The sequence below is a fragment of the Clupea harengus genome, chromosome 23 (assembly GCF_900700415.2).
Source record: "Clupea harengus chromosome 23, Ch_v2.0.2, whole genome shotgun sequence".
In the NCBI taxonomy this organism is placed as follows: domain Eukaryota; kingdom Metazoa; phylum Chordata; class Actinopteri; order Clupeiformes; family Clupeidae; genus Clupea; species Clupea harengus.
The window spans coordinates 8,961,878-8,989,414 of NC_045174.1; the positions used below are offsets into that span (position 1 = coordinate 8,961,878).

General features: G+C 41.0%; 1 protein-coding gene and 1 long non-coding RNA gene across 2 annotated transcripts; one reads left to right on the plus strand and one right to left on the minus strand.

The window, feature by feature from the left end:
- Positions 1 to 141: 141 nt before the first annotated feature.
- LOC116218587 lies at positions 142 to 2,498 on the minus strand. The gene is made up of 3 exons (XR_004162937.2): positions 2,396 to 2,498; positions 566 to 693; positions 142 to 424 (listed from the first exon to the last, which is right to left on the minus strand). It is a non-coding gene; the product is annotated as an uncharacterized LOC116218587 (long non-coding RNA).
- Positions 1,210 to 22,682, plus strand: si:ch211-214e3.5 (zinc finger protein 518A). The gene is made up of 2 exons (XM_012814662.3): positions 1,210 to 2,520; positions 14,359 to 22,682. Exon 2 carries the CDS (start codon positions 14,377 to 14,379, stop codon positions 20,284 to 20,286), a length of 5,910 nt encoding a protein of 1,969 aa, XP_012670116.2. The 5' UTR covers positions 1,210 to 2,520; positions 14,359 to 14,376; the 3' UTR covers positions 20,287 to 22,682.
- Positions 22,683 to 27,537: the final 4,855 nt, after the last annotated feature.

The window sequence follows — 27,537 nt, forward strand, 5'->3', positions numbered from 1 at the left end:
ATTGAGATAAATTATTTCTCATTACAAGGGCAGTCTTCTAAAATTAAAGCAGCTCTATGTTGTATCAACTGTAAATATCATAGTAAATCAAAGCATAAAGGAAATAAGAATATCAAGTGATGTTACTTTTTAATTCTGGGTTGTGACCTCATATGCAATAGTCACATGACATTGCGTCAACTCTCACATACAAAAAGGTGTGACTTGCATGACATCAGGCCCATGTGTTATTACTATTCAAAGGTGGATAATTACACCCATCAAATAGGTGTTAATATTCCCAAACAAATGTGTGCTTGACAGCAGATGACATCACTAAGGCACAATAGAGTGCATCTTTCCTATTGCTTGGTTGTTGTGTTATGCAGATTTTAATCACATGGTTTATCTCCTGTAAGGATGGCATGGCATGGCTCTTCATCACCTAAAACATATAGACAACATATGTACTGTTTATTTTCATTTTCTCTGTCCAAATGTTGTTTGTCTGTCAAAATGAAATCATAGTCTGTGTATTAATATTTCAGTCAAGGAGTCAAGGAGTGGGTAAATAACATTTGCTTACTATTCTGGCACAAAAGAACAAGGAAGGACGTTCCAAAGTTGTGTCTCTCACTGGAATGGCAAGACTGGGACGCCAGCCCATTATCTGTTGAAAGTGGAAGAACCACTTCCACACTGCCATAACTGCAACTTAGATCAGAAATGATTTTGAAAATGGCAGCCCAAGAAAAAATATGAAAATAAAAAAGTTTATTTAATAATTTAAAGGGAACTGCTGAAGAAGCAGATGGATAGACCCTGGAGATGCATCAGCCTGCCAAGCCTGGCATACCCACAGAGAATGAAAGAGGCAATAAGAAGACTTGCGTTTTTTTCTATATGACATAATTTCAGTGAGTATGAGCTCTTTAAACAATGGGAAATGAATGCTGCTGCATCCACAGACAACGGGCTATACTTCGGTTTCAGATGCTCTGTTTTAGCAGATAAAATCAGCAATAAAATCAGTAGATATGTTGCACACTTCACTATCGTCTTCCTGTTTTGAGTTTCCTGCGTCCACAGTAACATATCCTTGTGGATATGAGTTACATTATGTGACTCTTCATGGATCATTCCAAGCACACATATTACCATTGGAATGCTATCATTTGGCTCCACCAGTCAGAGATCTATGAGTTTGCTTCACTCTGCTATGGGAAGAAAATGTAACATTTAATGTAAATGCAAATTTAAAAAAAACATGAGTGTGAGGCACTGTATGCACATCAGCTCAAATGATAAAACTAGCCGGAACTACTGCTAAATGAGACAGGCCTTAGTGGGAGGAAAAGAAATGGATCATATTTCAGTTGGCAGATGATCGCCCTACATTTTTTCCCTCCACAAAAAGTCAGAGAGGAAGTTGTGATCCTATAGCCTAGTCAGAAAAACTCTGTGTTTTTGTAACTCAAGTCTCATTTGAGCTCTGTAGCCTCCCCTCTCCCTAGCACATACACAGACCCCAAAATAATGCATAACCATAATGCATAATGCCCTCCTCACCAAAGGCCAAAGAGTCCTGTCCTCTTTTCCCCCATATGGAAATCACTGAAGACTGCTATGGGTGCGGTGTGCCTTGTTACTTGTTTTGTTTTTTTCATTCTGAGGAAGTGCCTCTCAGAAAGTAGGCTACATGCACAGCAGCTCAGAATTTTCTCTACCATTGAGATGACTGTACATGTGGTTTCTGAGGCTAAACTTTCATATTTTTAAGGCTGTCTACTCATTGTTAAGCTCTCTTGTATGACTTACCAATGTTAATGTTACTTGAGTGGCCTGTAAGGTCAATTTACTGATAAATTCAAAAAGCAGGAAAGTCTGGAAAACTTAGAAACTGAGGATACAAAATTAGATTTAGCTATTCTTGTAAACAAAGGGTTTAATACAGTTAGATGTAGACCGTTGTTGCCTGATTTAATTAAAGCAGTTGCGTCGGCTAGCTTATTGCATGATGATGCATGTAACAATATTGTACTTCGTAGCCAGAATGTGGAATGTTCTAGTCATAAATTGTTCCATCAGATGACCAAATCCCACTGATTCGAGACGATTTCTAGTCTTCTTCACCGGAAGAAATGGCGCGCATTCGTATCTGTAATGGCGCCTCTGACATCTACTGAAACTGCGCATTGAGAAAGCAAAGGACTATGAGCTAATACTGTTGTTATAAACATTGCTAATACGTTGTGGCTGTTTTTAGTAATGGGGCTTAGACGGAACCTTCGGCTGGCGCCTTGTGTTGATGCTTTAAGTAATCTAGATTCACCATTCTCCAACACATGTGGTTTTATGTTTAATTTCGCGAGATATTCAGACATTTGTCAAAAAGCGTAGGGGTAATGACTCTTACAGGTAATCCATATTCATCCGCTTTAGCTAGTTGCTTCACCACCAACACGCAGCACACAAGCTGTTACCCGGATGGAACTGTCATGGCCGCCGTCACTGACCTGCTAGACTGAAGAGAAAAGAAAGGTAAATTATTCTAAACCGTGTGCTTTCTAAATGATAATTGTAAAAACACAGTATGGAAACGAAACGTCATTGTGTCGCTTTGTTGAGCAGTACATATTCATTGGCATCTTTCAGTTTATGCTTTTAATCGTATTATATTCTCTAGCGTGGGTGGGGGCTACTAGCTTTATTTTGTTCATTAAATATAGCCGGGTTATCGGCGTTTAAGTCTATGGCAACTCACCTACGAAAAATTATTAAAACGTGGATTCGATATAGTCTGCAGGTGTCTGAATGCTGATGTTTCACATATTCGATTGTCGTAATACTTCTATGAGGTTGTTGTGTAGGCTACGCCGTGTCGCTTAAAGTTGGTGAATGACAATTGGAATACTTCTCTAACTCTCGGTTGAGCCGAATGCCTGGGTGTCTTAACAGGGTCATTTTATTACTCATTTTCTTTGCACGTGTAGCTACATTACTAGTACAATTCCAGTTGCAGGTTTTCGCGCTTCCACAGATGATGCACAATTTCAACTTGTCAAAAGTCACCACAAGTGACAGTCATTTGGGCTACCCGCTCTCTTGAGAAAAGGCGACTTGCATTAGAGCGGCCCATGCTGTAGGCCTCTTCCATACATAGCCTTGCCGACAATGTCAAGGCCTAAGAGATATTGTTTTTTTTTTTAACCAAGTATGCATGCTGTTATAGCACGTTATCTATATCTGTATCTTCATGACTGCCACACTTTTGTGCAGCCTACCATCATCCTGTTGTGGTAGGTCCAGCCTTTTGCATTTATTTCTGTGCTTCGTGGTGGTAACATCATCAGTTGAACAGTGTTATTGACCTTATAGTTTTGAAAATGTTTTATGTTCAAAATGGAAGAAGGGTATTTGCTTATTTGATGCATTGAATATGCGGTAAGTTAATTGTATTTGACTTTGACTTATTAGTCTCATCCTTTTCTACCTGGAAAGGTCATAAAAGTTCAGAAAACTCTCAAATTAACTTCAGTTATATTAGTGTTGGAAAGAAGCCTGGAAATATCTTGAAGGTAAGCATTTCACTCTAAAGAGGAAGAAATCAGTACAACAGGTAAAATAGGAAAAGCCTGCAAGTTTTTATGACCGATCCCAGTTGACATTAAGTCACCTCAAGTGGCTATGTTGAAGGAAAGTGTGTCTGCTGTTTATTTTATACATTCAGTTTTTTGTTGAAATTCTTTTGCACTTTTGTGATGGAGGAATAAGTCATATGAAAATCATGCTTGTGTAGCTGACTTGGTCTTAGTTATTCAAGACTAGGCCTAAACATTAGGCCTACTTAACCTAAATGTTATTTATCTGTCAGATCAGGTTTTTTTGTCAGAAGATTATGAGGGTCATTCATTGAATTCCATATAGTAAGCTATTTTTTTTTCTTGTGGCTCCCTTGTGCTGTCCTTAACTGATTAAGGCTTGTCAGAAACATAGGTATGCCGTGTGACCTTTGAGGAGGAAGAGTAAGCTGGACAATGCAAACCCTAAACTGAACTTTGAAATCTTGCGTAAGCAGCATCCGTGCCTGTGTATGAACGATTGCATGGTTGTAGTATGGCTGTGGACGTATTGGCATGTCCTCTGTGAGCACATTTTAACCAAAACATCTTGGTTGTGGAATTGATTTACTGCAACAAAAAAAAACAACAGGCATGTTCAATGTGGTCAAATCTGGTGCATGGTGTTTTGAGTGAGGTGCATGAGTGTTCCCTACATAAGTGTTAAGTGAATACAGTATTCGAGGAAAAAAGGCCCAGTTGAGGCTATACTTTATATAATTTCAGCCGGCTGCTTTTTTAGGTCTCCTGGCTTTGTGTGCAGCCAAGGAAAATGTTAATTGATATAAGATAGTGGCTGAAGTTAGGTTTTAATATTTCCACTTTATTTGTATTTCTGGATTAATATATGTTATGTATGTATTTGACCCATGAGAACTGAAGTCTATGACCTTTAAAATACATAGGTACAGGGATTAGGTTGTAAAGCGAGCACAGCTGTTTTACAAAGCAATATGAGTATTGCGTAAACCAACCATTTGTTATGAACAAAGAATGTCTAAATTTGAATAGATTTTTTCCATCCTGGTGTGTTTCAGAATGTCTGCGCAGTCTTGCAGGCTAGCAACTTGAATGAAAACAAACTTGGTCTGCAGGGAACTAATTTAAACGTAAATTTAACCGACTAATCAGAACTGGTTTTCATCATGTTGCATTACTGTCTGTAACAACAAATCAGCTCCAGTGTATTTTTGAAGCTCTTACAAAATACACTGTTATGTAACAGCTGTGGCTCTAAAGCCTCAAGCTCTTGTAGAAATTCAAGGGGATGATCTAGCAAGCTGTTAATGACACACACTCCACCATCTTCTCATCAATGTTCCAAAAAATAAAATATCCTGATACAACACATGCAAAGTAGCGAGGTAATGTAAACCTCACCCTCTAATCCCATGGCATGCTAGCATCAAGGCTAGCATGCCATGGATTCATGGCAGGTAGAGCTGGGCGGAGCTTCCAGCAGACAATACTTGATTCACATTTAAATAGAGTGCACACAATCTAATTAATTTCAATAGTGTAGATCATTTCAGTAGTTTGTCAGAATGCCATGGAGGTTATACTGATTGTTCATTTTCTCCACACACAGATTATTGAGTTTTCATTCACATGCTTTCCACCACACTTAGCAATACAAACATACTGGCCTTCAGTATGGAATTCCTCTCTGAGATAGTAAAGTAAAATGGATTACTTTGACATAATTACAACTGTTGAGAAGAACTTTGAATTATTTTTCCAGTACATGGTCCCAAAGGTTGTTCTAGTCGACAAGAAACGTCAGTCACACGAAACATCAGTTTATTTTATTGCTGCGCCTTCCATCATGATTTTTTTTCTGCCTTTCACAAATTCTCTTACTAGAGGTTATAAGTAACTTCTCCATAGCAAACAAAACCCCAGGTCAGCTATTTCTGCTGAAAGGCCTGGTGTTAAAATATGTTACGTCAGTCACATGTAATGACAGTTACACTATTCAATTTGAGGTTTTTACCACAATATATTGAATTCCTCAATTGAGTGACCCTTCTTTCAACCACGAGCCAGTCATACCCAGGGTAGGGGCCTTCTACCCACCACACTGGCCCATGAGTGCTTCTACACACCACACTGGCCCATGAGTGGATCGGACCTTCTTGTTAAGCTGAGTTGGTCAGACCATAGAGGCAAGGTATGGCCTGTGTTCACTCCGGGTTGGCCATTCCCGAGGCGGGACCTTCTAACAACCCAGGCGTGGATCAACCTTTGAGCAGGTTGCGGTTGTCAATTGTGTATCTGACACTTCACTTGGTACTCTGGTTGCTCTGCACCAAGGTCACTGATTCCGGAGTGCATACTCCCCGCTGGGTACCCCCGGGGATCTTTGCGATGCTTTGTTTAAATTAAACAGTTGGATTGCCCCTGTCTGCTCCAGTTCTGAGTAAGGTGGAACCCCCGTCCAAGAAGCCGAAGCAAGACCAGGGGCCCAGTGCACGCCATAATAAAATTGCTGTTTGAAAATGACAGAAAATATGTTCAATGTTCAGATATGTACATCGGTCACAGCACCAGTAGAACAGCGGAAGCAGCCACCCCTTCATTAGTTGTTCTGTTCACATGCTAAAGACTTCATTACCGGTGGATTTAAGGGAGGAGATAAACCACACGAGAGAAAGACCACTGACCCCCCCCCGAATTCAAGAGTAATTCCTTTATTTTGAGGCAAGCCCTGCCATTTGGGAGTAGATGGTAGTAGTTATGGAATTACATCGAAGGAGATGTAATACATACCCACTCGTGTGTGTCAACGGAGATATGGAGAGAACTAAAGTATTTTTTATTTTTATTTTTTTAAACCAAGCTTTTAAATTCCAAGGACAGTGAGATGTAGTGTAATATGGAGCCAAAACTTGATGAACTACTTCTATCTGAGGAGGAACTTGATGAGTAAGTTTAAATATGTCTAACTATCATAGTAGGAGATTTGCATGTTTTATAGGCTAACGTTTTTTTGTGTAACATATTTGCTAGCGGTTTTATGACGAGAAGTAATACACCACATATTCATAAACAACGAAGAAACCTTGTGTTTCTCTGTGCAATAGGTTGTGTTTTATGACCAGTCATGAGTATTTTTTCTTAGTTTGCTGTGTGTGCTAGCGTTAGCTCTTGGGCTATTTACTATACGATTCCTCAAACAGTATCATATGTTTTGACAGTTATGGAGTGTAATTTCTGTCCGAATTTTGCATTTGCTTCTTTAGGTGCGATGCGCTGCCTCCATTTACATACAGAGACAGAGGGCAAATGTTTGCCTGTGTGTGTTTCATGTCTGTGCCCTTATGCAGTTTTTAAATGTTTGTTAACCATGTCATTCATCATACAACTTCTGTTATTCCCGTTGCTGTTTAACATCTCATTACACAACGGTGAATTATACTACCACTATTGTCCCCCATTACACCTCTTTACAGTTTAAAAACATCCTTACTCATTGTTTCTGTTAAATTAACCACACATTACAATGTCTTGTCTCTTAAATGTTCCGTTTATTTTGTTTAAAATCTTACATCAAAATGTCATATTACATAGCGTTCCTCTTACCGGTGTTCAGTGTCTCGTCTGCTGTTTGTTTGTTTAGAGAATGGCCAACGCCTAATGCCGGTTTAAAAGACGTTGTGACTTCCGGGTTACCAGGAAGCTTTGGTATTAATAGTTTTTATGCTGTTATATGACTAGTTGGCTATGCCTTCAGGTAGCAAGTGTGCTTATAATGTAACGCTGCAATTTTCCAGTTATTTGGAATGTGGATTTGTGGTTGTTGAAGCTTAATGGTTTTTGCCTGCCTGAGACACCCCTGTATGTTTTTCTATATTGGTATGCGCCAATTGAAGGGGCGTGTTTAGGCCTAACTTAAGCTGGGCTCTTTAGTCTCTAGAAATCAGGTGATGTCGAGGCGTAAGTCTTAGAGCTCCCCGAATTTAGCCTTTTGACCAGTGAGTGTGGTCATATTAGTCAGGCGACTGTTTATTTGATTAATTGTTTTGTGTAGTATGTTAATTTATTTTCTGTATTGAAAAGTATTTTGTATTTTTTTATTTTTTTTATTAGTATTTTCATTATTATTTCTGCCTTATTGGCTATCTTTGGGAAAAATAAAAAGATTCCCATCTTCAAACCTAACCTCCTGAGTCCTCCTGAAAGTTTTTCCGTCTTGCTCAACCCGCTTGAACCTTGAATCTACCCTTGTGTGTATAGTGTATACTGCAAAAAGTGTGGAGATATATGTAAAATAGTTTACTTATTTTCTCCAGTTTACTGTGTGTGCTAGTGCTGAGCTCTTGGGCTGTTTACTGTAGACCAGTGGTTCTCAAAGTGGGGGGGGGCGCGAACACTCTCCAGGGGGGGCGCGATGTCACAGAGGGAGAAAAAAAAAAACGACCGCCGACCTGTCACTGGTTAGTGAAAGCTCCCTCAGTAGCGAAATGCAAGGGGCTGGACTGACACAAACAAATCAAATACTGTTTCGTTCCTGATCCACCAATCAAAACTGAGTCTTATCATTTGAACGCGAGTTGCGCCTACGCTTCCGAGTATAAAACGACTGTAGGCATGATAAGCGGACACCCTCACTGAGATGACACGCTTTATCATTGAGATATTCATTGCTTTATAAACAGTCTTTTTAAAGACTCACTCCTTAGTAATCACTCCTAACTGCACTTGCAGAAGGTCTATTCGTAGCCTTTTCTAAGGAGTCATTTGCTCCACAGTCTTTTTAAAAAGCTCGTAGGCCCGGGAGCTAGCCTTCTAGCTAGCTAAGTTCTTCCAACTGCAGCTAGCCATTTTCTCCTTAACACCTACCTTTACATTTTTTGATCATCCAACGTGTTGCAACAAATAAAACACCAGCACTCGAATACTATTCTGTGCTGTCCCTGTCTACATTGTGTAAAATTTGTTTTGTTAGGAACCATTGCATAGCACAGCTTTATCCATTATTCGTGTGCAAGTTGTTCACAGCCACACATACACTCACAAGACCACGACGTTGAAATTAGAACTGTATTAACTTCACACACACACTGTATCAGCAAACAAACACAACTATGGACAAGTTTCTGATCCATTTATCTGCTCAGCAGACGAGCTGTCAATAGACATGCAAGAGCAGCTTATTGAGCTGAAGAGTGACAGTAGACTTAAGCATCTGTTTACCACCTCTTCTCTTTCGTCATTCTGGGTAGCAATGATGCCGGAATACCCTCAGCTTTGCGACATAGCCTTAAAAATGCTCCTCCTTTGCGCGTCGACATATTTGTGCGAGGCAGGCTTTTCAAAACTGAATGCGCTCAAAATGAAATACCGCAACTGCGCACAGATCGAGGATGACCTGAGGATATGTTTGTCAAACATTGCCCCAAGATTTGAGGACCTTTGCAAGGCAAATCAGGCTCATGTCTCACATGACAGACCTGTAAGATTTTTTTTTTGTAAATATCACAAGAGGCCCATAATAATAACAGTATCCTAATAATAGCAATAATAACACGTATTATAATTCTGATAATATAATAATAATAATTGGTCGATAATCATGAATTATAATAATAATACAATGATGGTGATAATAATGATGATTATTATAATAAGAAAACATGCAGGCTCACATAGCTGCTAATATTAATAGCCTACTAATAGGCCTACTACTACTGATAATAATGCTAATAATAATAGTAATAATAACAATACAAATAATAGTAATACATAGTAATAATAATTGTCTGTATGGGCCTAACAATAACAAAAGCCTAACCTTGACATGTCAGGCCTATCAATAACAATATGCTATCTATCTATCTATATACGTATATATGGTGGTGTAGTTGAGGGCGGTGGCGGTGGGCGGCGGGGGGGCCCCAACTACCCCTAACCAGCTTTGGGGGGGCCCAGCTTGCAAAAGTTTGAGAACCCCTGCTGTAGACTTATACATTATAGTTTGGTTATGGATCGGAATTTGTGTCAAAAGGTATCTTCATCTATAGGTGTATATACTGAGAATAGTGGGGAGATTTTTGTAAAATAATTTCTCTCTAAAAGAGTTTATTCTCTTCTCCAAAAGGCATTCCCTTGTGAAAGGCTTTGTGTTAGGGTGGAGAGGGGTGGAAACAGCCCCCCTCTGCATATGCATGGTTCAAGGCCATTAGCCCTCACATTGATACCTTATGATACTACAATGATAGGGTCATAAATGTTAGATGGACATTTATTTGTTCATATGAATGGAGTGACTAAGAGCTATTATGCTTATAGCACACCCAAGACCTTAGAGAATTACCTCAGTTTGTCACTGTGGTTCTTAATGTTTTTGCAAATATTCCAGCCTAAATAAAATAGCATGAGTTTGATTGTTTGATAGGGATTTTAGAGAAAAACATGCATGCTACTTACATATTATTGTACCTAAAATCAGAATTCAAACAGAATTCATTTTACTTTGCCCATGTCTTTTAATAAAGGTGCTTGTGAAAATGTAGCCCACTTCGTAGGCAATACCGAGATGTATATTGAGTATCTCCATTCAACCTAAAAATACCAAGATATGATTTTTGGTCCCCATCGCCCAGCCCTAACGGCAGGCTGAGTGTAATGGTAGTAAATTCGTTTCTGTATTCTGTAACCTCAGGTGTGATCTGTAGTCACCATGACACGTTCCATAACATCATGCCTGATAGAGGAGTGTTAATATTGTTCAGAATATTCAAAATTATAGAATGTTCAAAGGTTCCACAACTACCACAGGTGTTCTGCGATAATCTTAGTGATATTACAGTTGTCCTCTGTGTATCTTTTGTTAAAGCAGCAATAAGTAGTTTTTGGCTTGTAGCTCCCCCTGAAGTCTTGGAGGTATTTAACGTTTACGCCAGTGTCGTAAAAACGCATTTACGATATAGGCAGCTTCGCATACACGTGTATTTGTTAATGAGCTGAAGATCAAATTAGACGAGATATTGGAAACCAACAAATTATGTCAACCGAGATGGTAAGAATATTCAAAGATTTTACAGAAATATGACTGCATAGTTCTATTTATTGTGATATTGGAGATAAATGCTAACATAACCAAAACAATGACAACATTTAGTTTAGATGAAATACTGCTCGCGTTTTCAGCCTATATACATTGTTTTCTAAGTGTTTGAATGTGGAGTACGTGTTATCGAATACAATATTGTTGACGACATCAAAAAGCTACATATTCATAATATACATTGGAACGGAATTTATTACAAGCTAGTGAAGTTAGGTTTCCAAGGTTGTAAACTTCCAAGGCTTACTTTGCGTGAGATTGACGAAGACTGACCACATTTTTCGCGTGTGATAAACTTATTTGCATGCTAGTCTGACATGGGACTGAGGTCGATGACTTTTGGCATCTACAAAAACTACATATCTCCGTGAGACAGGGATGACACTGATAAGGCTACAGCCTACGTTGCATTCTTTCATAAATGACATTGGCGGGGATGTACATCACAATATGTCCCTTGCTGGGAGTAGACGTTACTTGCCGCTTTTGATAGCTGGAAAAAGGACCAATTCAGTATGTTTGCAGCTACAGCTGTATAACGGTTTGCACAATCAAGGCACTCAAGTCAGGTAACACACAAGTAGCATGCTAAGCTAATGAAACATGAACCATAGACCAGCTGGCTGTAAGGGAAAGTTAACGGACAAAGTCAACTATCGCTAAATTCCTTGGAAATATCTGGAATATCCTGAGACTAGTGGAACTTGGGTGGCAAGTTAGCCAGATAGCGATCACAATAACAAAGAAGCTTACTCAAGAGCACTTATTACTAGCATCAATGTCCAAGCGTGCTAACATCGCTAACGAGAGAAGTACTTCCGCCCAGGAACGGGCGGCTCCAGAAATCTTACATACCGCAGTATTTTCCCTACAGACCCCCGATGGCAATGGCGGAGAGGCCATTCTCCATATTAAAAGTAATTGTAGCGGCAGAATTTTTTTCAAGCTGTTATTTTAAGGTAAAATTGTTACGTATTGTTACTTTAAGTCTGCATGTAAGTGGACTGCACACTGGGTGCATCTATCAGACAACAAACGCAATCTAAAAATAAGGGGGGGGAAACTAAATTTAAACACAATATTATATTGGGTACGCAGACCACCTCCACCCGGAGTGGCATTCATGACCTTTACCACCACTGCGTAAAGGCATCCCATGTTAGTTAATATGTATGTTTATGTTAATGGAGTGTTGTTGTTCTAGTGGTCGCCGCCCTCCAAGCGGCTGACCCGGACTGGATTCCCAGCCACCTCAGGATGTTACCTTATTAAAGGTGAAAGGTCCATTTAGCAGACATCTTTATCCAAGGTGACATTTTCTCGCTTACATATCAGACAGCATTGTACAGTTTCTGGAAAAAAAAATAGTGGAAATGCATTTTTCGCTCTCCCTCCCTCACACACACACACACAGAACCTTGTGTTCATCTCCTTAGTTATTTCCTGTAACCATACATTTAAGCCTCCTTGATGGCATACTTGGCTCACATGGGAAGCTAGAAGAGGGACAAATACACTTTTGAGAATGTTCCCGCCAAAGACATTTCTTTCAGTTCTATACGTATGTATTGCACGTGCATGGACTAAGCTTTCTTGAGTCTGTTGGATAAGTGTAGTGCAAGTGATATTGTGTTCCGGTGAGTTTAGGACATTATCTATTTTTCTGTGTTCTTTTTAATGTTGAATACTGTGTAATGAGTATGAGTAAGGTTTTGGATTTATGATGTCATTCGAAAACCCTCTCCACAAGTTGTGTAATAGGGCCTATTTTGTATAATGTTGAGAGAAACCTGAAACTCTAGCCTTTTAGCCTGATTTCAGCCTGTAAGGCATTACAAACTGAAGGTCAATAGAGGTTGTAGATGTTCTTGATGAAGGATATTAATGTTTAGTAAGGTGAATGGTTCATGCCCAACTGAACAGGTAGCTGAACATTCAGGGGTTAAATTGTGCTGGAGCCCAACAGAGCTGACCTCTGCCTCCTGACATCCAAATCGCGCCTGCCAGAGCTAAGCTCCATCTCCTTCAGTATCACTGCCTTACCAGTAGCGCTGAACAAACAAATGTAGAATGTCACTTCCTTTTCTTTGTCTTCATTGAAAGGCTGTTACAATAGAAACAACAGCTGGGACCATACTGTCTCCAAACTGAGAGAGGAGATATGCACAATTTACACAGGTGGCACAGCAGCAGTTACTTCATGAACTAGAAGTGCACTCAGAGAGGGCAGACCTCGGCCATGGCCAAATGCGGTATCTCGCAACAGTAGTGAAAGTGAAACTAAATTTGTGGATGTGTCCAGTGAATCGGATCGGCTCCAAAATGTAATGGGTCTTTCCCTGGCCCAAGCTTCACCTTCCCACCAAGTTTCATGAAAATCCGGCTGGTAGTTTTAACGTAAGTCCTTCTTACAGACAGTAAATGAAAAATAAGGCGACAGTCAGTCTAATAATGAAAACACAGTTTATTATACTTATAGCCTACTGTAGATACTTTAGTTAGGGCAGTGCAAAGATTTGTCTTTTTGTATGTATGTCAGGATTGTCAGTGTTTCCTGAACCATTAATTAAATGCAAATACAATAATAATAATTAAAAAATATAAATTAGTGCTTCACTTAGCAGAACTTTTTTCCCAAATGCCCTGGCTTCTCTCCAGGTGTACCTGCGTCTTTAGGGTGCTTTCACACCTACCTTGGTCAGAACCAAAATGGCAGGTGTGAAGGTCTGGACTAAAAGACCAAAATGTAGTCCACCGTGTGTGATGACGGCAGAACATAGGTATGTCATGCAAAGTTCTTTAGTGCGCTCTTTAAATTGCAATGGTAAACCAAATCTAACCGGATCAAATGCTTACAGTGTAACAAAAACGTGAACTTTGACTGGACCACGGTCTGGATTTTCCAGTGTGAAAAATGAATGAATGGAATTTGAAATGTCATCTGAAATATAGTGAACAGAATGTAGTTTTTAGTTTAAAAAATGACATTTAGAAAATTCAGCAGTAGCATATTTTTCCAGAAACAGTGTATTGTTACTCTGGAAACATTCACAATCCACATGGCATAGCCATTTCTTTCCTCAAATAAAAATAATTGTATATACAAGGTATACATCTGATCACCCTACTTTAGATCTTTTTAAACATCTCTCTAAATATGTAAAGCTGCCATATATAGTATTTAATATCTCATTCCTATCAATATCAAAATGAATCGGAATTGGATTGTGAATCGGAATCTAATAAAATCGGGACATCAGAGACCCAGAGACTTTTATAACAGTAGCTTGATATAATTGTTTTATTGGGGTATCCACAGTAGGTCTTAGAATGTATAACCTGCGGATACAGGGGCGCTGCTGTAGGTGTCTTTTGTGCTTTGTGAAAGCACAACACAAAAATATATTACATTTGGATTTTGAATGGACGTTGTGCTGCGTTTAGGCTATGTTTTTGGTAATAATCTTCTGAAGTGATTTCTGCTTCATGTTTCAAATGAAGTTGTTCACACAAGTACTATATCTGCCGATGACTGAGAAAATAAGGGATATTTTCTACTATTTGTTTTTGTTTTGTCATGAGTGCCCATAGATGCTTTATTGAAGTTCTTCTAAAAGTTTTCTCCTGGGTCTGAAACAGTTTAGTTATTAAATCTGTTTTTCTTTTCTTGGTTTTTTCCCTTTTCTACAGGAAACTGTGAGTGGAAACATGGAGACTGACGTGGCAATGCCAGACGATCCCCTAGAGAAAGATGAGGGCAGCAAAGACGCAGAAAAAGATGCAGAACCCATGAAAGACCACAAAGAGCTTCCTGAACAGCTTCCTGATAGGCAGTACATTAACCAGGGTGGCCAAGATGAAGCATCCGTTGAAGAGGCAGGTACTGATACCTCGCAAACAGCCAGGAAAGCCTCCAAGAAATCACCTTGTAAGATGCAGCAGGGAGCTGTTTTCTCTGGGAATATACTCAGCTTCGGTTGTTCTGAATGCAAGGGTGACACAACCTATAGCCCAAATGACTTGCTAAAGCATTTTCAGGGATCTCACAAGGGCACCCTCCCCACCTATCCATGTGACTTGTGCAGTTTTGTCACCAATGAGTTCTCCTCCCTTCAACGTCATCGCATCGGGCACCGGAACCCTCAGGTCACATGTGAGATCTGTAATGATGGTGTGCAGTACTCCTTGCTCTTGTTAACCAGACACTATATAATGTGCCACAGCCAAAACGGACAGTTTCACTGCGAGAAATGTGAATTCTCCACAAGAGATGCCGGCACGTTCGTACAACACATTCACTCTCACAATGAGGGAAGGCACAAATGTGTTAAATGTCAGTATGATAGTCCCTCACGAAGGGAGCTCCAGAGGCATGTTTTAGTCCACTCCGCAACCTTCCCCTTTACTTGTCACTTTTGTGGTTATGGAGCTGCACGAAAAGACTACCTTACAAAGCACATGGCTACTGCCCATTGTGAAGAGAATGACCGGAAAAGGTGGAGAATGATTGAGGAGAAACCATGTGTGACTTCCCCTCCGGGGCTGAAACTTCTTCTGAAGAAAGGTCCTGTTGCAGGGGGATCTAGAGAGCCACAGTGGATGTCTAAACTCCATACTCTTCCTGGTGTGGGTCTTTTGGATCAAAATGGGAGACTCTACAATCCTGAGAAAACTTTGGAAGAAACCCAGCAATTTCTTGAAAGGGCTGTTAGGGTCAAAAAAGAAAACAGTATGTGGATGAAAAGTGCTGTCAAGACAGAGCCGCAGTGCTCATATCCCTCCTCACCAGCCACACCCCAGCCCAAACCACCAGAGACGGATTCTAGTCCTGGCTCGGGTCTTCTCAATCCCAACAATAGCAATGGATTAACTGTTCTCATGGTCAAGAATAAAATCTCTATCCCCCCGAATTGTACCACAAAAGTCATGGGTTTCAAAATGGTTGATGGTAAAAAACATTTGGTTCTCAAAGTCATACCAACAAAGCAAGAACCATCTTCTCATTGTGAGGGGTCAACAGCAGAAAAGGAATTGGACTCTCAGTCTACTGATGACACAGCTAATGAACCTAAATATCCAGATTCTTCCGATGATGGAGAAAAATCATATAATTCCCCCTGTTCTGTCGTCTCTTCACCACTTGGTTCTCTTCATAGGCCAGATTCTTTGGAATCCAGCACAGCAGGGACAACAAATGACCTTGCAAAGACAATGAAGGGTGTTGATCTGGATAATGACATTGATGAGGAGTTGCCTATGGAAGTAGAGTGTATTGGAGGTGCAGAGCAATCTAGGAAATGTATCAAAGAGAATTATACCGCGCAACATGAAAACTGTTTGGAAGACATTCCTTTTTTGCCTTTATCTCAGTACGAAAGCACTATTTCTTCCCCGACCAAAGAGTCAAAAACTACTGTGCATCAATCAAATGGAGGGATTCACTCTGAGAACAGTTCATCTGATTCCGACCCCTCAAAGTCAACTATAGAGTCCTCACACTTGGACAGACCTCCAGATTCCAATGAGAACAAACCCCCAATTGCACATTCCACTTTGAGCAAAGCTACAGTTTTAGGTTCACTGACAGGAAGCAACGCGCCTTCAGAATCACTGGGGAACACTGTTGCAACCTCACATTCCTTTTCAAACACGACCACATTGTCAGAATCAGTAATGGACACACTTTTGGATGCAGCCGAGGATATGACTATGCCTTCACATTCAGCAGAAAATGACATCTCACCTTCAGATTCACCCAAAGCTTCAAAGATGGACTCGGAGTCAACTCAGTCAGATTCTGTTTATAGTAAGGACACATCTGTTGATGCAACTGTGGACAGTATCGCATATTCAGGTTCTACTGATAATGAGCCCACACCTCCTAATAGTGAGATTATACCTTCAGATTTAACTGAGCATGAGGAAAGACCTTCAGATTCAGCTGAAGGTAAGGCCACACTCTCAGATTCAGCTGAGGTCAAGGACAAAATAGCAGATTCCATTGAGGATGTGGTCACTCCACCAGATTCAGTAGAGGGTTGGGTAACACCCCCATATTCATTTGAGGTTAAGGCTACACTTTCAGATTCAGTTCATAAGGCCACATTTTCAGATTCAATTGATAGGTCCATACTATCGGAGTCCACTGAAGAGACAGACAGACTTGATTCAATTGAGCGCAAGTCCAGACCTTCAGAAACAATTGACGATGATAGCATACCTTCACATTTAATTGAGGATAATGCCCCACCTTCAGATTCAGCCGAGGATAGGGGTGCCCCTTCAAATTCAGTTGAAAGCCCAAGTTTAGATTCAGTTGAGGACAAGGTCATGCCTTCAGAATCAGGTGAGGACAAGGATGCAACTGAGGATTCCATTGAGAATATGGAAATACTTTTGAATTCAGATGAGAATAAAGGCAGAACCTCTGATTCAATTGATGATAAAGACACACCCTTCAGTTCAGATGAGGATATAAGGATACTTTTAGTTTCAACTGAGGGAAAAGACATAAATTCAAATTCAGTTTGTAAGATCCATTCCCCTGAGTCCTATGAGAAAGCTATGTCATCAGAATCTAGTGAAGATAATATCAAGCATTCTGATATCACTGATGTGGCCTCGCCTACTGATTTATCTGAGAAAGCCAGAACTTCACATTCAGCTACAACCACAGGTTCAGCTATGTCTGAGACTGTCCCTGTGGTGGTGGAGGAGACCATACATGCAAATTCCAATGTAAATGAGACCAGAATAGCAGAGCCCTCTGCTGAAAAGGCCATGACCTTGCAATCTACTTTGGACGGACTCGCACCCACAGATGTAAGTGCAGCTGAGATTAAGCCTTCAAGTGGAACAGAAGAGCCAGATGCTCCCTCCACTTCTGCAAAGGATGAAATTGTGCTCAATGAGGCAATTAATGCAAATCCTGTTCTTGATACTGTACCATTATCTGTAGTATCCACAGATAGCAAAACTATACCATCAAAACCACCCTCTGACACAATTCTGCCACCTGATGGCATAGTTGAAAAGGCTACTCCTCAACTACTGTCTACCACTAGCAACACCGACAGGAGTGATAGTGAAATATCCAACCCTTTGTCTGTCCACAAAGATTCCATTGATGCAGACACATCTCGGAATTCAAAGGAGAACAGTCCATCTGGTTCTGAAAAACCAACAGATACTGGAAACTCTGAGACCCCTTTATCTCATGTTACAGATAGCAAGGCCCAGTTCCCTGAAAACAACCATACAGCTTCTATTGAATGTTTCAGTGAGGTACAGAACTCAATTACTTCCCAAGAAAACCACTCTGGCATTACCAGAAATGACAGTAAACCCAATGCCTCTTTAAGGAATGAATCTGGTCTTCATGCAGTTTCAGAAACGGATCCAGTTGTGGCAGATGCTGACAGTGCGGTGTTAAATTCTACAATGAATTCCCCAAATCAGGAAGTCTTCAGTTTCCACAACTACTCCAAGGAAAAATCTGGTAGTTTGCCTGATTCGCTTCTGTCAGGTGATCAGGGTGGAGGGCAGACTCACGAAGTGGATGAAGAGGAATGCAGCGATCTCAGGATTTCTGCTGACTGGAGCTTGACATTAGATGCCTCTCCTCCTGCTCAAACAGGCCACTGTGGAGAGGAGGAAGCTGATGGGAGTAAAACGCTGAGTTCAGATGAGGGCGACCTATGCAGTACAGCTCCGCTAGAGAGAGTGTCTGACAGTGACATAGAGGTGGATGAATGCATTGCTGCTGTTGATGACTTATCCCACTCTGTAGAAAAACAATCCAGTGTGCAAAGTACCCCATCTGTGTCAAGTAAAATGAAGGAGGATGCCACATCTCCTCATGTCGGTCAGAAGGGACCTGGTATCAAACATGATGTAGCAGTCTTTGGCAGAATACTTGAAAAGCACTCAGAGGCTATAATAAACCACCAGCTTGAAAAAGAGAGAATGGGATCCTCGACTGGAACCTATGATTCTGTAAGGCCCACAAAAACCACGTTAAAAATCCTTCAGACGCCAGAGGGTAAGCAGCAAATGTTTCTTCAGACTCCAGACAACCAGTATGCGGTGCCAGTTCAGCTCAAAAGTGCCCCTGGTTTCAAACTCATCACTAAGTCATCTGCATCCAAAATCAATGTATCTTATATGCAGCCTGGAATTGAAAGACCAAGTAAAACTACCGGGCTTGCGTTAACTTTAAGTGGTGGCAGACTTGGCGTTGGGGGCAAGACTTCCAGTAGAGGGGACAAAGGAGCTACACATTTATCATCTGTTCAGCTGGGAACCAACAGCAGTGGAGGACACTACCTTGTCAACTCTGCATCTTTAAAAAGTCCTATCCTCCTGTCTGGCACTGTTAAGTCTCCTACTGGAGATCAGACAACAAATAGGGCACCAACGTGCTATTTACTTCAGAGGCCACTCCCCGTTAGCCCAGTTTCTGGGAGTTCTAGTCTTGACCCATCAGGTTCAAGTTCTCAAGCCCAGCAATCTTCCCGCCCAGACCTGGCTATGCTTGTGAACGCATCAGATAAGACCAGTCCCCTTCAAGCAGGACGACAAGCTTACCTGGTCAGGTACATCTCTCCTGCCAAATCAGGAATACTGCTTAATAATGCAGAGGGGAAAACCGCAAGTTCCAACATGCAGTCTAATGAAAGCGGGAGGAGCAGGGTGTTCCTTAAGATTGTCAGAAGCCCCAATGGCACCAGGTTCCTCACCAATGTTCCTGGCTCTTTAGGCAAAAAGCCCATTTATCTGGCCACGGGAGCTCTTCAGTCCCCATGTTTTCTGATGTCTTCAAACAGGTCAATAGTTAATGTCTCTGGACTGAAAGCCTCAAACTTACAACATGGCTCTAGCCGCCAACCAGCCATGGCATCACAGTTGTCCGATACATTGCCACAAGTGAGACTTCGAGAGGACGGTATGATCACACACAAAAAGTCACACCACATTCTGAATCAGACCCGGATGAGCCAAAGGAAGAGGCAGAGGAAGGCCTTGTTTGATGACTTGTTAGAGACCCCATCCAAGGCAAGGAGGCTCTCCAGCAGACCAGAGCCGACCGAGTGGGCTCCGGTGCCTAAGGATGTTGAAAGGACTCTCAGACTCTCCCCCTTTAGTGCATTTCAGAAGATTAAGTGTCCCCGTCAGAACCAGCCCGTTGTGGTGCTTAACCACCCCGATGCTGACATCCCTGAAGTGGTGAACATCATGAAGTCTGTGAACAGGTTTAAAGGTGATGTCCTCAAGGTGGCGCTATCCCAAAGAACAGTCCAAGCCCTCTCTGAGCTTAGCCTCTCTGGCATCCAGAGGCCGAGGCCTAACATGTCAAAGTCCTCCATGCCTCATAGCAGTGCAAGGGCAAGGTTGTTTGGGAGCACAGTGAGGGAGAGGTTCATCCTGAAATTGAAGTTAAAAAAGATGAGCAGAAACCGATACGAGGTGGTGAAGTCCTCATCCTGTGGCTCTGCAGAGCAGCCGTCCACTTTTTCCTGTTGGTTCTGTGGTAGAATGTTCAACAACCAAGAGGACTGGATAGGCCATGGTCAACGTCATCTGATGGAGGCAACCAGAGATTGGAATAAGCTTTTCTAAAGCTGTTATAGAGCCTATTGATTGGGCCATATGCCGTCCTTTAAAAAAAAAAAAAAAAAAGAGAGAGACAAAGAAGTTACTTTATATTATTTCATTTTTGAAAGACAGATGACATCTATATTATTTTTAATCTATAGTTCTCCATCCAGAAGCTTTTATTTGGTATATTGGTATAATAAAGAGTGTGGTACCTAAACTCATTTATTTGTATATAATCCCTTGTATATTTAAATTTTAAACCTTTGTGTTTGTACAAATGCGAACTGTGAAAACTGGACACACTGTATGTTAACAGTGCGCAAACTTAGAGATCACTGGTATAAAGAGAGGGTGCTGTCTGTCACTTTAATGCAGACGATTCACAAATTACTCAGGTGATTTCATAATCTCTGAATGATCCAGTTTGTGTATTTTGTCCTTTAAAAAAAATGAGTTTGTAAAAAATGGTTTAAATTGATCTTTGCCCACACAATGTCAGGAGATTAACATTGATATTTTAAATTGTGGTATATAATTTGATGTATGTCCCATCTTTTTCCTTCTGTGTTTTAAACAAACCATGAGAGTATCATTTTATGGCTTATTTGTCCGGAATTGTTGGGAGGAAATGACTAAGAAAACAAAACACTTTCCTGTGGAAACGGCTAGTTGTCAACAGTTATACCCAGAAAATTGTTTCCCAATTTCACATTGTGTTTGGATGTATTTCCTGAGGGTCTTGTTAATATTTTTTGGTGCCATGCATCTACTCTGAGTGAACCTTCACGTGGGCCCAGTGTCATATGAAAGTAGCAATACACAATTCTAGCTTTTAAATTGTTTTTAAACTTTTTTTGTTTGCTGTAAGTCACATCAACTCTGTTTTACTTATTTTAAAAACGATAGAAAGGTATTGCTCTTTTCCCTGTTTTCTTGTTGTTGCAAGAGGAGCTAGCAGTGGTGAGTTCAAGAGAATCTTCTCAGATGTACATTGTCCAACAAACCTCAAGGGCCCACTCAAACACTAACTGTTAGATTTCTTTTTCATGTCACAGTGCCTGAGTGTACCTCAAAACCATTCAAGCTGGGCTGGATGTTAACGTGTGATGCTGTATGTTCAACATATGCCGGCAATGTTTTAACTAAAAGAAAACTTGACCTCCCTATAGGCATCCGTAACATGTTACTTATTTCCTTGTCATTTTAAATGCCGCAGTGGTCATATTTGTGGTTTTTCTTTCATTTCTGTGAGAATTTCAGCTGTAAGCTTGTATGCGGAAGTGTGGGCTTTCTCAGGATATACCAGTTCTTTTATAATTATGTATGCCAACATTAAGGTGCTTTCTTTGTTGAAAAATTCCCAGTGTTTGTTTCTTTTTTTCTTCTAAAAACAAGCCTCCTCATGTTGACTTTCATGAAACACATCAAGAGCAGTTCAACTGGTCATAAACACAACAGAAGAGTTATACATGTTATTAAACAACACTTCTGACTTATTGCTACTGTGGATTATAACAGTTAGAAATAGTAGATCAAAAATGCTAAATTGTAAGATCCTTTGGCTTTATTTGAATTGTTTGGTGTCAGAAATATTGAAACTAGCTTTTTCTTTTTTTTTAACATACTCAGTGAAATTTTGAAAAATTCTTACATAATTTTCCAGTTCCACTTGCTATTACTAAGCAAACTGATATCAGTCACTCCATACTTCAGTACATCTAGCTTGCCTTTGTTCGCTCAGAAAATAGTATGGATGTATGTTGGAATGGAAGCTTTTGTGCTGTAACATTTATGTGAAATTCTAGAACAGCCACCACAGTTTGGTTCTGCAGAATACACAAGCAGAGATTTGTATGTTTTTACATGACAACGGTCGCAAATTATTACAATGGTCAAACAGTGAAATTGTGTGGGCTGAGAAAAGGATAACCACCATGCACCATTTAACGTTCCCATGAGTCATTGTCAATATAAGTGTGTTTTTTATTTATACCGTATGCTTAATATAAATCCTAGGACATGATAAGGTTGACGTCATTCACAATGCATTTTTACTTCTTTTTCACTCTTTCTGTTATCATGTGTGCATACCACCCTTCCCTAAGTTTCTGACAATCACTGTAACTGACCGTTAATGTACTGTACTGTTGGCTTGCATACCTAGCAGATATTATCAGAAGTCCCAGGTTAACCCATTCACTTTCTTCTGATACCATTGGATTCAGATCTGCACCCAGATAAACCAAATTGACAAAAACTGTAATATTTCATGTAAGGTTGTTGAGACTCATTTTGGTCTGAGAAACACGTTTATTTTTGTAAACAAAGTGCCTAAAATGTGATGCACCAGGTTGACACTATTGTACTGTAGTACCTCCTCTTGCAGTTCTCTCCTGATTAAATGTAAATACTTTGAAGTGACGTGTCTTAAAACATCGTTTTTTTTTTTTGGTGTACCAGTGTTATGCTTTCTTCAGACGGCAGTATGGATTAATCCGTATTCTGAAAAGATATAAATGTATAGATGTTAATGGTTCTCAGATGGAAAATTGACACAACGTAATCATGAGGATGGCAGGGTTGCCAACCCATACCCATTTGACGTGAGACATGCATTCATGTCCCGTCTCATGCTAGCATGAACAAGAAATTGAATTGACTACAATGCATCTCACACCAAAATATACCCTGCTTTGATCAATCTTTGTCGATCCACCGATTCTCATGCCAAGTCAGCCATGAAAGTTGGCAACTCGGGGATGGTATTCTAAGCAACGGTGAAGTGCAGAATGTATTTCCTCACTTTTCCTTTAGGTGGCAGCACAGAATTGGTATCAGGCAGGCTTTCTCAGTGGATTCATGGCAATAGCTGTAACTCATCATTGTGATGGCTCTCATTGCCCTACACAAAAGGTGAGACAAGAAAGGCTGTCTGCACTATATATGTAAAAATGATTAATATGTTCATACCCACACACTGGTCATTATGAATACCACACACTGTGAAATATACCTCTGCTTTTTTTAGGTGGATGAACAGGCACACAGGCACAGTTTAATAGTCCACTATTAAGTTAGTCCGTAACTCTAACTTCTACGTAGTTCTGACACTATTTAATCAGTGAAAGGCTGTGCGATGTGCTTTTTGTCCGTTTTTATTTATTTGTATATTTAACCATGATGGCTGACAACTCTGACTTATCGAATCACAACCTAATTAAATGCCTGTCAATGGATTCTGTTCACCGTTTATCTTTGTCCACTGAGTTTAAATTCATGACATGCTGTTTAGTGCTTCAAGACAAAGAAAAACAAATGAATAATTAAACCCTGAGATTTAAATCACTGTAGCAAGACGTAAAGCTGTGAGTTAGAAAGTTAGCAGGATTGTTTAATCAATTCATATGATTAATATATCTGGTTCAGTCAGGTGACTGCATGGCTTGGGTCGGGCACTGTGGTATGGGCTGGCGAGCAGGTCTGAGACGGACATCGAGTGAGAAGACAGTTCTGCAGGAATGTGCTTCATTTAAATAGGTCAGACTTGTACAAGAGCTGTCTTTGGACTGCTTATGACTTCCTGCCACAGAAGTGGTTGAGGCCGTTGAGTGGCCTAGGGGAGGAGAGGAAAGTGGGGTGGGAGTGCTTTGTCTCTGGTGTGTGTGTGTGTGTGTGTTTGGGGGGGGGGGGGGGGGTTGCTTTTTCAATGAGAATCGAAGCGTTAACATGCAGAGATTGGGGGGGGGGGTGTAGCAGGACTGGGAGACAGAGAGAGGGAGAGAAATCTGGTGATGGTGGATGCATGGAGAGCCATGCTGTTGCATAGTAAATGGAAACTGCAAACAGGCGGAGTCACAACAATTATTCAAACCTGAAATGGCTGCAGCCAGACTAAATAATGCATTATATGGCATGAGTCACACAAAGAAATCATGACGTGACCCTGGGTTATTTTATTTAATTTCTCTCTCTTTCTCTTTCTCTCTCTCTAGACCTCCTTCCTCTACGCATTACTTCCATTATTATCTGAAGTATCCCTCAAAGTCGTGTAACTATTTTATTTCAAGAGAATGTAAGCCCCACCATTAATCGTTCAATCGGTGTTGCTCAACACGAACATCACATTATTCTATTTACATGGTATAGCCACATTAATCATAAAAAGTTGCATGGTATTCACGGTTAATGCTAAGTTGTGTGTGTGTGTCTCTGTTAGTTTCAGTGATTAATTAAAGCGATCCACATGGAGGCTTCACTTGACAAAAGTCACAAAGGGCCGTGATGTAGGGTGACTAATGACTGTGACATTTCGAACACGGGGGGGGTGGTTGCAACAACTCAGTTTTTTTTTTTTTTATAAAAACGATGACTTGCATTCTGAATGGAATCAAGCCTGTTTCACACGTCAACCCCCACCACGATTCTCACTCCGCTTGAGTTCCTCGCATCTCTCTCTCTCTCTCTTTCTCTCTCTTTATGTCGCTGTCCTTTCCTCCCTCTCTTTTCTTCCCTCCTTAATAGCCTCTGCCAACTGACACTTGATGTTGTGTTGTCTGTCCATAACCATTCTGCATACACTGCAAAGACTACTCTAGGTGGAATAAACAATGCCATCAAATCTGCACACACTCTCACGCGAAGACCCAAAATAAATAGGCCATAGCATCTAAATAAGTCCAAAGGTGAGGAACTATGTTTCTATTATATTTCTATGCATTCGTCATCTTGCCTGAGCCCTAGTTGATCTATATTTCAAAAGCAGAAAGACACACAGAGGGGAGACCATCTGACAGCATGCTGAGTGAGATGGAAGGATCTAGAAATGGATTCTGAAGGTTATCCCCACAATTTGGAATTGTCTGTGTGTCTGAGAGAGACAGAGCACAAGAGACAGGAGGGGTCCGGTTGTTTGGTGAAGATGAAGGCCATTGCATTAGGACTGCATGGAACACACTGTTCCAGCCTGCGCTGCATTGAGTGACAACCCTCAAACTTCGGTGCAGACATGAACTGCATTCAGACACTGTGGGTTTTGTCCGTGGAGGCAGGGCTCTGTACGAACTGTACAAAAAACAGATTCTGAGTAAGCAAACCTTCATATAGACATTTCCCACCAAACAGAGACAAGTTTGCTTTTTTGTTGTTAAAAAAAAAAAAAAAAAACTTTTCAAGCAAAGTGTTTCTGAGCAACATAGTAATGAAAAATATTTGAATATACACTACTAAATGGTATTACGTGCCATATCCTAATGTTATGTAGTGTATTTTATAAACCCATAGTTTTAGTCTTATTGTGTGATTGAATGCAGTATAAAGAAACATTAAATACTCTACTTCAGGATTTGATTTTCCATTTGCAGACATGCTCCATTGAAAGGAAGTGTGCGTAGAATATTGTTTGTATCACACAATCCGTGGACTGGCACAAATGGCTCAAACAGACTGCTGAGGCAGAGTGTGAAGGTCACAGTGTAATAACATTTGGACGGAGCCAGGCAGAGGCGTTCCAGCAAATCTCATGTCTGCACGTCTAAATACTGTTCTATTTCCAAGATTCCCCCCTCTCCCAACGTCAGGGGAGCCATCTTATCAGGATTCAGCCTCAGCCAGCCCAAGCCAATGCAAATCCCTTGCAGACATCACTAGAGCAACACAATACCCAGAAACAAACAGAACACGAGAATGCGTTAGAGCCGGTGAGCTCAACCTTGACATTGAACAGAGTGGCAATCATGCGAGGCGGTTATCACAGTGTTGGTGTGATGTTAAGTCTTTCTAATAATGTACGTCCGACTTGGTTGTAGTATTCAACAAATGTCCATTCGTGTGCTTTTTCCTCTTATTTCCTCGTCATTTCATTTTTTCACTGCATTTTAATGATATGGGTCTGGAGACTTACTGACCTGAAAATGTTTGCTACACGTGAACTCATCAAATGTGAGTTTATATTACACTGGCACTGCGCTGCCATTATTGAAGAGACCAAAGTAAATGCCTGTGTTGCTGCCAGCCTCCTCTGGGCTTCATGGATGAGAGCTGTTTCCAGCAGAGGGCAAGGGCAAGGGAATGCGATGGGGTGAGCTGACGCGATGAGATCTGAAGGCACTCATCTCCATGGAATATTTAACCGACAGCGGCAAACACTAACGCACGTCCTCCCCTCTCCTCTTTCGCTTCTAATCTCTGCTCTGCTCTGCTTTTCTCCTCTCTGCTCTACTCCTCTCTTCTCCCCTTCCCACTTCTCCTTATCTTTTCTCTTCTCATGTCTTCACTTCTCTACTCTCTCTCTACTGTTTTTTTCTTTCTCTTCCTCTCTTTCTCGCTCTCCTTCTCTCTCTCACTCCCAGCCTTTGAGTCAGTTCTGTAGCCAGAGTGGATTTTGCTGTCTCCATTTTACTCACTGGAGTCTCCCATCTCTTCAACCTGTGCCCGTTTGGATATATTTTTCCCCTTGATTTGAGCTCCACTCGTTTCTGTTCACTGTCATATCTCATTTACTGCTGCTTAGACAGACATATGTGAACCTGAGGAGGTGTTTCTATCCAGGCTAAAAGTGTGTCCTCATTTAACACAGCGTTAAAAGTCCAGCCTCCGCCTGGCACCTACTTCCTCATGCTAAGGTGTGACATCACACAGAGTGCTGACTAAAAAGCTAAAGCTGAATTTCCACCTGACAAATCTGTCCTCCATCACAAACGGAGCCACTCTATCTGTTCCCTGACTCACTCGCTCTCCCTCTCCCTCTGCCTCTCCCCCCTTTTTTCTGCTGCTACCCCCCCCCCCCTTCACACACACACACACACACACAAACACCACACACCCAATCTCTTCCTGTTTCACCTCTATCTTTTACCCTCTATATCTCTGTCGTGCAGCCTATCTCTCAGCCTCGTTCACCCTCACACCCTCCCTTACTCTCCCTCTCTCTCTCTCCCTCTCTCTCTCCGTCTCCAACTCTCTACTCCTCCTCTTCTCTCCCACTCCCCTGCTTCCTGCAGCATGGCGGCGGTTGATGTCAGAGTCCTTGACAAAGGGATCAGCTGCACAGAGGGGGCTGATGAATAAAAAATCGTCCCGAGCCCCTGAGCCCAGTAACGACAACTGCACCCACCCCCCGCCACAAAAAACAATCAACAAGCCGGCGCACACATTTACACACACACACACACATTTACATGCACACACTCACTTATACACATGCACACACACATACACACGCTCACTCACATATACTGCACACTCACACACATATACTGCACACACTCACACACA